This window comes from Athene cunicularia (genome assembly GCF_003259725.1).
Source record: "Athene cunicularia isolate RWA chromosome 9 unlocalized genomic scaffold, athCun1 chr9_part1, whole genome shotgun sequence".
Taxonomy (NCBI): Eukaryota; Metazoa; Chordata; class Aves; order Strigiformes; family Strigidae; genus Athene; species Athene cunicularia.
Genome location: NW_020799110.1, coordinates 2,900,714 through 2,911,502, shown reverse-complemented (window position 1 = coordinate 2,911,502; position 10,789 = coordinate 2,900,714). Strand labels below are relative to the sequence as shown.

Below are 10,789 nucleotides of genomic sequence, written 5' to 3'. Positions count from 1 at the left end.
TGGGTGGGAGCCAAGTTGTATTCCTGTTACCCTGTACGGGCCCTGCTACTACTCTGTTCTTCTCCTGGGATGATACAGGACACCGAGTCTCCTTGCCAAGTTAATTGTATCGGTACTCCATCCCCGGCCAGCTCCAGTCCGTGTCCACTGCAGCAGGGCGGCAGCACAGGTATCTGGTGTTTGACAGGCTGGAGCTTAAAAACTCTGAAACAAAGCCAATGACAGGGTGTCCAGCACGTTAGTTACAAAGTCCGCAGTCTCAGGAGTTTGTGTTTCAGACACTGCCCAACAGGTAGAGTATAAAAGGAGGTAAAAGAGGGGGAATAAGGGGTTCAGGGAAAAAGGAGACACTGTATTTTAGGTAGGGGTTTTATTGGTTTTCAGCTAAAATGTCCCTACCACACTGAATATGTAGTTTCACCTTCTGTATATGATGTGCATGCTTTACCAGTCTTCTAAAAATAAAACAAAAATTATCTTTTTTCATAAAGTCCAAGAATATGAGCGGTTTATTATAAATTCTCATGGAAGTTAATCCCCACATTTTTAATAAATCAACTGCATTATTTGCATAATGATGCTGAACCAGTCAAGTAGTTCACTGTATTAAATGAAGACACTAAATAAATAATAAAATCATTCTATAAATACATATATACCAAGCTTAGACAAACAGCTTATAGTTGTATGGTATTGTGCAAAACCTTCTGTGGTGCACACACCTCTTCTGTCAGCAAAGCCACGGCAGACAAGAACAAATGTACGCCATCTAATTTCTCCTGATGAAAACTCTCCATATCCAAGCAGCTCTCCCTAGAATAACTAAATATGCAGCACAGTTGTTTCTGTATCAAACCCAGCTTCGTAACTCCAGCCATTTAAAATTGAAAGCTCTTTAAGAAGCAGTCAGTCAAACGATAAAAGCAAGGACTGATTGCAATTGTTTTGGCAAAATAATTTGCTGTCAGAGAGTCCCGGAATACAGAAGAACATTAAGAGATACTGCAGAATAAAACTGTGTTGGCACACACCCTGAACCTGTTTCTAAACAAAACCAGAGTGTTAAGAAAAACACTTCTTTGATCCAGAAGTCAGTGTCAGGCTGTCAATGTTACTTGACGATAGAAACAGTATTTTCATGTTGGTTTCCAAATAAGTGCAAGAAGAATTGAAAGGCCATGGTAATGTGGACAGGGACAAAGATGTAAGCCATGTATAATACCATAACTAACATCGTAATGTTGAAAGTGTAGAAGAGCAGTTTTTCCCAGGGCTCCATGAGGTAGCTGCAGGTGATGAGTTCAAACTGGCAGTACAACCAATACAGATAGTTCTTCATGCTCTTAATATCCATCTTCGACTTTGTGCCACGTCTGAAAGCCTGCCCTATTGCAGTAAAGGATAGTTAGTAGAAATAGAAACCTTACCAAAACAAAAACGGAAAAAAAAAAACCCACCATTGTATGGGCAACAACTCCATGCTACTCAGTTTACTCATATTGATCATTTTTAGTAAATGATGTTTTAAAAACACAAGAGATCTAAAATTCCAAGATGGCAAATACATTTAAAAGCATAAAACACAATCAGATAGTAACAGACTAGCATGAGTCTTTCCTTTACCCCGGTCCCATAAAAGCCTTTATTTGTGTTCTTTGTTCAGAATATAACAGTCCAATTTAGACCACTGTGTACTGGGCCCCGTTATTTACCAAGGAGGCTCCACCATATCTCTTTTTTCCAGAAACTGGTTGCCCAATAATAATTGTTGCAATCCCGTTCTCCAGGCCAAACTCCACTTTCATAACTTTGCCTTGCACTGTGTTATTTAAGACTCTGTTGAAGCAGCTTAATTCGAAAAGCACTTCAAACCCTCTGTCCTTCACCACTCGTGGATTTTGACATAGAACTTGGCTACAAGTCTGATTTCTACTACTGCAGACTGAATTTTATGTCTTATGCTTCAGCTGCTGCTGGAATGTAAACTGGGAGTATGCAGAACACCACACATACAGAACTACAATAAAAGGAAACTATATACAATTATCCAGCTTCTTTTGCAACAGAGATTGAATTGATCTGTTGCCAGAATGAAAACATATAAATTTATTTTAAAGCTTTGTGTTGAAATTCACGCTACTAATTACTGAGTGATACATTATTTAGTTACCAGAATACAGAACTGGAGAGGGAAAGGGAAAACAGGACTATTTCAGTTACTGGTGCTTGCTGTCATTTGGCAAATAAGGAAACAAAACAAAAACTGTGATTCATCTTTTTAACTGGAAAGTTAAGAACTTGTGGTGACGTTAAAATCTGTGGAAAAATCTCATTCCACAGAAATTAAATGCAACTTCACAGATCTATATAGAGTGGGATTTTATCCTAACAAAAGCCATTTCCTAAAGTTTTTAGAAAAATTTTGCCTTGCCTTTTTCATTTTACTTCCATGGCTTCCCCACGTCTATTCTACCCAACAGGTGAGATAAACTAGGTAATCTTCAGCAGTTTTAGCAATATCCTTACTATATCTGTCACATTTCTGTACATTTCTTGCAGTTTTTACTAAATCTAAGTTATACTAAAGCCTCATATCATCAAATACATTGCCAAGCTACTTTGAGAACAGAGTTTTCTTACAAAAAATGAATTTTGAAGAACGTAGAACTTACCTCTTCACGTCTCCCTGATGTCTAGATGAGAGATGCTTCCTGACACTTCTGCCTTTCACAGCTGAACAGCCCGTGTACAGATAGAGAAGAAGAAACAATTAGCTTTGATCCTCAATTACAGAGTGTGTCCTCCATACCCCGCCCTTCTTCACTATTGCTAAAAACTCCTCTGGCCAAAGCTCTCGGCATTATGCAACAAGGACAGTCATCGTCTGGCTCGGTACCGTGCTCTCACGACAACATTCATTTGATAATTTGTACAAAGTCAAAGCTGAAGAACTGCAGGTAGGGAGGAAGATACAAGGCTGAAATACTATTTAGGGCAATCAGCAAAACATGTTTACAATTAGCGTGTTCCCTAATTTTGTATCTCAAAAATCCTCTCTGCTTCTGTGGGACTTCACAATGCAGGCTGCCAAAGTTCCTACAAGCTGCCCATTTAACATCCATGCAAAAATAATGGTGTCAGAGTAAAGTAGCCACAAAAATGTAGCTCAATTAATATGTCACAGGAAAGTCTCTGGTGAAGCCACCACCTCCTGTAACCTTTGATTAATGCCCACTTTCAAACAGCTCCCAGTCTCCTCTGCCTCGGTATCTCCCAGCCCCGTATACACACCCCAGTCATCCTCATCCAGAAACCCCAGGGTGGAAAGAATACGTGGACAAGATTTCTGCAAGGAAAAGATGGTGAGTTTTTCTTAAGAATGCTCCAAAATAAAACCAAACCACAAGCACTTGAGGCATCTTAATGCTCTAATTGGGCAAGTAAATTAGGGAGAAATCTGCATAATATAGTATCTGCCTGCAGTCAAATCATTTCCAAATATGAATCAGCGTCATTTTGGGAGAACATGCCACAAGCAATGTCTAAGGCATCTGAGCCTCACCTTTTCTCTTCCCTTCCTTACCAAACACAGCCTGAGCTGATCTATTAGTAAGTGCTGACCTACTCCCTTAACCTTTTTTTCCCCTTATGTTTTTCAACAAAATAAAGTTTTCTATTTAAAAACTGACCACTTTCCATAGAAAATTCAGAAATGGTAAGCCACCACTCCTGGCAGCAGTGGTCAACAGGCAACCTGCCTTCCTCCTGCAGAGCCAGGGCTCTGCCACAGGACTTCACCTCCTGAGCTGGACTAACTGCTACCTCATGGAAGATACAGCTTAATGTTGGGGCCTAGAGAATGGCCTCATCCAACATGAAATATTGTTTCCCTGAAGCACTGCTGCAAGATTTCTATTGTCAACCAGACTTTCTCAGTGATGTATTTCAATGGAGTTTGGGGGGGGTTGTAGTAGTAGATTTTTTGTCTTTTTTTTTTTTTTCCCTCCATGAAAATGGTGGAAAAAACAACACACACATAGGAGAAGCATTTGACTGCCACAGTGCCCATGTTCGTGGCAGGCCAGCATCCCTACTTCATGTTACCCACCTGCCCTGCGAGGCGGAGCAGCCTCTTCCAAATCCTCTAGCAAGGTGCAGTGGCAGAGCAACAATTACCAGGGTAGCCGAGGGCAGGGCTGTCACCTCAGTGCTCTCTGAATCATCTCCAAAAAACATTTGCATAAAAGCCAGGAAAACTCGGGTAGGTGCTTCTGCCGTTCTCCAGTGCAAAACTGTACCAATGTTTTCATTCTTTTCAGTAATTCTCCACTACTTTCAATAACAAATTCCCCGAGTTGCAACAACACAGAAAGTGAGACTCGTCTGGGTTTGCTTTAGTTCTAACAGCATCAAAAAAGTTTTTAGTTGAGAGACGCTGTGAAAGAGATGATAGGTGGTGGTGCAGAAGATCAAGCGGTCTCACAGCAGTGAAACGTTGGGGTAAGCAGAATGGATTCCCAACGTGATGCTGTAAGCAGATGTCGCAGGTGATATGTGAAGGCCCCGGGCATCCTCTCCTCCTCCCTTTCAGAGCAGCTCTCCAGCTGCTTTTCACGGCTTTTACCCCAGGGGGAAATAAGAACTCATGAATGCCTTTCACAATTCCTAATCAGGTGTGTATAGCTTCACTCAGAATACAATATTTGCCTGAAATGCCTACCTTTGAAGGCAGTTTTAGCCTATGTGTTTTTTTTCCCCATACAGAGAAGAAACAGAAACAGTCTTCAAGATTAGAAACAAACAAACAAACAAAAAATCATCAACAAAACCCAGACAGAAAACATACTGCTACATGTCCAAAGACACTGTGACGGATGACTTCAGATGCATGGAGAAAGCATTTTTTTGCAAAGATCTTACTCTGAAGAGTAGGAAAGAGACTCTCCCTCTTGAGAGTGAGACCATTAAGATGTCCCTGAGGGGCTGGTCCCTTGTTTTCAGGTCCCTCAATCATGCTGCCCACACACTTAAACTTCAAACCCTCTTTTTACTGCTCCTCACTGTGGTTTCCAGCCCAACAAATTCAAACACGGCCATATAAAAGCCATACAGTGACACAGCAATAATTCTTCATGGCAAGGGAAACATGAATTCAAAAAGCAAACTAGAAGCATTCCAACTACTATTGCACTAAAGGAAATCCCCAGGTTCCCTTTTTTTTTTTTAATTTAGTGAGGTTCCCCAAATGGAAAAGCAGTGACTTCTGGTTTATAGAGAATTTAGCAGATTAGCTCCATAAGCATTTTTTTTCCCCCTATTATTTCATGCCTTAAAATGGGATCCTCTGATGTCTAATAAGGTGTAAATCCATACGGAGGCATTTGCTCTGCACTTGACTTCAGAATGGCTGTCTTCTGTGTGACTTCTCTGCTGTCTAGTAAGGACTATGTAATAATACTGCTTTTCTCTTGAACTCTTTTGACAAAATTGATCTCTTTTATTTCAGTAGTTCTTTTCCTGATTTAACTGAAATTGGCCATAGGTTAAAAAGTATGGGATGTGGGAGTATAGAGATAGAGGTAATGGAAGAAAATAAGCCTCATTTCTGTAGAAGACCAAGCTAAAAATGCCAGAAATATCTCTGCCTTACACCTATATACTGTAGCACCTCATTTATCTGTCTACTTAAAATTTAGAGGCTGGAAAAATAATGGAAGCAAAAAGTCAAGGTGATCAGGACAGGTTTCTCATCTACCCCATCCGTCTGTCCACACAAAGCAAGGCACAGACAAGTTTATTTTGTCATAATAATGTATTTCTGTTTGTTTGACCCCTTTTGGCTCCAGCACCACTTGGGAAACAAGGAAAGAAGCAACATCACCACTGAATTATCGACACGCTGGGGAGGCAGCCTTCTGCAGCTCTCCGTGACAGCCAGCGTCTGCGTGTGCATGAGTAGGAGCTCTTCTGGCTGCAGCTTCAAGCCCATAACGTGGTTCTGCTCAGCCTGGCAACCTCTTCCTGCCCTCCCCTTGTGCTGGCAAGGAGGGCACATGCGGGAACTAGCCAGGCCTGGCAGGACAAAGACACACCAGCCTCCTCAGTTTGTGCAAAACCTGACCACACAGCCGCAGGTGCTGGAGGAAGGGACGGGATGGAAACGCATGACAAGGGCAGGTTGGAGGCTGGGCAGGCCAAGGGAAAAATTAGCTTAATCTGCTACACAAATAGTGGTGCTGACCTCCCGCTCTGAACATCTGCAGCCTCTGAGAGTTATCCTCTGTCCTCAAGAGACCTGAGCACCAGCTCCACGGCACACAGAAATAAGGAATGGCTCATATAGCATATTGTTAGCTTGACTTGCCAATACAATCAAGCTACACCAAAAGAACTACAGAATATATGCTATTGTTCTTGGAAATGAGAAAAATTGCCCTATAGTGTTCTTAGAAAGGCTCAGTTCTAAATGCCCTAAAATACCTGGCATGCAGCTCCACAAATGCCAGCACCAGATGACAGGTTTCTCTGAAGCGGTATCACACCTGTAATCAGGCTCTATGACACCACGTAACAACTAGATGAGGAATGTATCTTGATGAGGAATGTATCTTGGCTCCAGGTTATAGGGGCTTGACTTAGCGCCGTTTGTAATGCAAATAACGTATTTTAATTATTACATTGTTGTCTGCAAGAGTCATACGATTTCCAAGCATGTTTCCCCATGTCTGGCTAGACCAGTTCAGGAACTTCTGTAATTCTACATCAAGACAGATAATTAACTAAGTGAAAACTATGGAGGGCAGTGATCTCCACAAGTACAAGGAATATGCTTAGCTGGCCCAGAAGGATTAGGCACAGACTATTTCAACCCAGTAAGATGATATCATACCTTTTAATATTTCTCAAACCGAGCATTTCATAGGGGTTGGACAGTGAGTGAAGCATGTCACTGAATCCTAGAATGGTTTGGGTTGGAAGGGACCTTAAAGACTATCTAGTTTCAAACCCCTGCCCCGGGCAGGGCCACCTCCCACTAGCCCAGGTTGCCCAAAGCCCCGTCCAACCTGGCCTTGAACCCTTCCAGGGAGGGGGCAGCCACAGCTTCTCTGGGCAGCCTGTGCCAGGGCCTCACCCCCCTCACAGGGAAGAATTTCTGCCTTAGATCTCATCTAAATCTCCCATCTGTCAGTTTAAAACCGTCACCCCTTGTCCCATCCCTCCCCCCTGATGACGAGTCCCTCCCTCCTTTCCTGCAGCCCCTTTCAGCCCTGGGGGGCCGCTCTAAGGTCTCCCCGGAGCCTTCTCTTCCCCAGCTGAACCCCCCAACTCTCCCAGCCTGTCCTCACAGGGGGTGCTCCAGCCCCTGATCATCTTCATGGCCTCCCCTGGCCCCGCTCAGCTGTGACGAACCTAGACCTTCCCAGCTGCAATTGCTTCTTATCTTACTGCACAGCTCACTCACCTAATTTTTTATTTAGTTACCACTAATGCACAGGAAACTCCAGCAAAGCCAGTTTTTTCTGCCCACCAGTGCACCAGCAGTAGATAAAGCACACTCTCGCCTGCAGTCTGCTCTGACGGTCCCTGCATGCCTGGTCTCTCACCGAGGTCGGAGGCTCTTCTTTAAGAGTGGTTCAAATTCACCACATTTTCCAGCTCCAGGCTGTGCCTTGTTCCTTCATCTGGCGGACTTTCACATCTCTTTCTGAATTGAGGATGGGTCACTGTGGAACAGAAAACAGAAGGGAAGCTTATGTGTTCCTACCCTGAGCCCCTAAGCTCTGCTTCCTCCCTCTTGTTTCTCTAAACTGTTAACAATATTTATCATGGTTATTTTATCAGTGTTGCCCCTGATGTGGTATCACTCAGCAGGTAACTGATGTTGTTTCAAGTGCGATGCAAATACAACTGAAAAGGAGAAGCTGCCTAAAAAGTTTAAAATCTAGAAGTGTACAGGCACAAAGCCACAACTGTGAGTTGCAGAGCTGAACGCCCAGCCTGGGACTAGAGCTGATTAAACTGGGAGCTCTCCTAAGACTGGGATTCTCCCGTTCTCCAATTCCTAGGATCATTCTGTGCTTTTACTTTAAAACAGGGGTGATACAACCCTAGCTATCTTGCAGATCTTCAGCACACATTATACAAAGAGCTGACTGAAGCAGCAAGGAGAAGAAATTTCATTTGGCTTTTAGTAGAGAAACAGCTGCATTTTTTCTTTAGACATTTTTACATGCATACAGCAAGTCATATGCACAATAACAGTCATAACAAGCATAGTTTTGTCAAATATTATGGAAGAATTTATTAAAATAGGAATTTTTTTTTAAAGTGCATCTTCTCAAACATTATTTATTCTGTAAACTATTCTAAAATCATACTTCTCATCATTAGCCTATTTGTCAGGAATACGGACAATTAGATCAGAATGCCCTGCTAAAAGCGACACCACAGCAGAGTGGCACAGGATGGGAATCGGGGACTTTCCATTAGGACTGGTCAGGGACATCACATCCTCCTGCGCCGCCAGCCCCTCTTGTTTCGTCTCCCCTCCTCATTCAGATCAGGAGTTCACCTCTGGTGAACAGTCTGAGTAAATGTTTCAACTACATACTTCAATGAACGTCCACCTTAGAACTCTGAAGCTGACTCACGAATGCTCCTGCAGCAACCAAGTCTCGACAGATGACAAAAAAAGACTGCAAACTTCATTTGTGCTGCCAGCAAATACAGTTGTCTCCTACATGGGTGTGGAGTAAAGGGTTTCCGTATGTATAAACTCAGGATGGCAACAGCTGCAGTCCCGATGTGCACCATTAATACTTCAACCCTTTTCTAGGAAGACACTCAGCTGCCTGATTCTGTCACAGGCACTGAGGCAACCCCAAAGCTTTCATGACATACCCCAGCAGCAAAAAAGGCAAAAAGGGCTCTTTAGCAGGAAACAATTAATTTTAAATCATTGCAGCATGAAACCCTCCCCCATCTAATGCTGAAACCACAGGAAAGAGTGGGTTTGGAATACACAAGAGAGCACTGCACTCACGGCGCATGAAGAGGATAAGAGCTGTGTGCTTGGTCCTCTCTCCCAGGTGCCAACACATGCTTAGCCAGGGCTATGGATCCACCAGAACTGGTGCACTGGACAGATTTCTCCATATAATAAATTAGCATAAGGTGAGGTCCAAGGAGCTGGTTTTCTGGCGGAAAGCCAAGGAATTAAAAATCTGGGGGTTTTAAGAAAAATATGCAAGATGAAAGGATAAGCTCAGTAATTTTCCCTTGTTATAACTAAGGCAGGTAGCTACCAAAACCGGTGTCCCTTCCTGGGCAAGAATAATGAATCCTCACTCACGTCCTCTTTAATTTCAGATGTGGCATCTAAAGCCTACCTGAAGCTTCTAGCACCCCCTAAAAAAAAGCTCTCAAAGCTGAATTCAGTATTTCAACAGAACACAGCTCCTCATCCAGCCATCATCAGGAGACCTGGCCTTGCTCCGAGACAAAAGCCAGCCCGGTGGTGAGGGGTGCAGTGTCTGCGAGGCAGGAGCCCTTGGTCCTTACCTTGCGAGGGGCAAAGCAGGGCCCACCAAGTGCTCGTTGCCATAAAACAAACCCAAGGGGACAAAAAAAACCCAAACCAAACAGAAAAACCCGACCCCTTTAGATCTCGGCTGTTCGTTATGAACAAGGGGAGAAGGGCGGCCATGCAAAATCTCCTCAGCCCCCGCCATGTCTCCTGCCACCTGGACCCCACAGCCAGGCTGCCGGCTCTCCCTGCCTCCTCATCCTCCCGCCGCCCCTCACACCCCTCAGCCTGCCCCTCACACCCCTCATCCTCCCGACACCCCTCACACCCTTCATCCTCCCCCTCACACCCCCTCAGCCTCCCGCCGCCCCTCCCTGCCTCCTCATCCTCCCGCCGCCCCTCACACCCCTCAGCCTGCCCCTCACACCCCTCATCCTCCCGACACCCCTCACACCCTTCATCCTCCCCCTCACACCCCCTCAGCCTCCCGCCGCCCCTCCCTGCCTCCTCATCCTCCCGCCGCCCCTCACACCCCTCAGCCTGCCCCTCACACCCCTCATCCTCCCGACACCCCTCACACCCTTCATCCTCCCCCTCACACCCCCTCAGCCTCCCGCCGCCCCTCCCTGCCTCCTCATCCTCCCGCCGCCCCTCACACCCCTCAGCCTGCCCCTCACACCCCTCATCCTCCCGACACCCCTCACACCCTTCATCCTCCCCCTCACACCCCCTCAGCCTCCCGCCGCCCCTCCCTGCCTCCTCATCCTCCCGCCGCCCCTCACACCCCTCAGCCTGCCCCTCACACCCCTCATCCTCCCGACACCCCTCACACCCTTCATCCTCCCCCTCACACCCCCTCAGCCTCCCGCCGCCCCTCCCTGCCTCCTCATCCTCCCGCCGCCCCTCACACCCCTCAGCCTGCCCCTCACACCCCTCATCCTCCCGACACCCCTCACACCCTTCATCCTCCCCCTCACACCCCCTCAGCCTCCCGCCGCCCCTCCCTGCCTCCTCATCCTCCCGCCGCCCCTCACACCCCTCAGCCTGCCCCTCACACCCCTCATCCTCCCGACACCCCTCACACCCTTCATCCTCCCCCTCACACCCCCTCAGCCTCCCGCCGCCCCTCCCTGCCTCCTCATCCTCCCGCCGCCCCTCACACCCCTCAGCCTGCCCCTCACACCCCTCATCCTCCCGACACCCCTCACACCCTTCATCCTCCCCCTCACACCCCCTCAGCCTCCCGCCGCCCCTCCCTGCCTC

The 10,789-nt window shown here is 46.0% G+C and overlaps 1 protein-coding gene across 1 annotated transcript; it reads right to left on the bottom strand.

Annotated features, from left to right (window-relative positions):
- Nucleotides 1-379: 379 nt before the first annotated feature.
- Nucleotides 380-9,814, bottom strand: LOC113483254 (serine palmitoyltransferase small subunit B-like). Its single transcript, XM_026854650.1, has 6 exons — nucleotides 9,562-9,814; nucleotides 9,044-9,197; nucleotides 7,605-7,724; nucleotides 3,292-3,346; nucleotides 2,673-2,733; nucleotides 380-1,386 (listed from the first exon to the last, which is right to left on the bottom strand). Exon 6 carries the CDS (start codon nucleotides 1,352-1,354, stop codon nucleotides 1,112-1,114), a length of 243 nt encoding a protein of 80 aa, XP_026710451.1. The 5' UTR covers nucleotides 1,355-1,386; nucleotides 2,673-2,733; nucleotides 3,292-3,346; nucleotides 7,605-7,724; nucleotides 9,044-9,197; nucleotides 9,562-9,814; the 3' UTR covers nucleotides 380-1,111.
- Nucleotides 9,815-10,789: the final 975 nt, after the last annotated feature.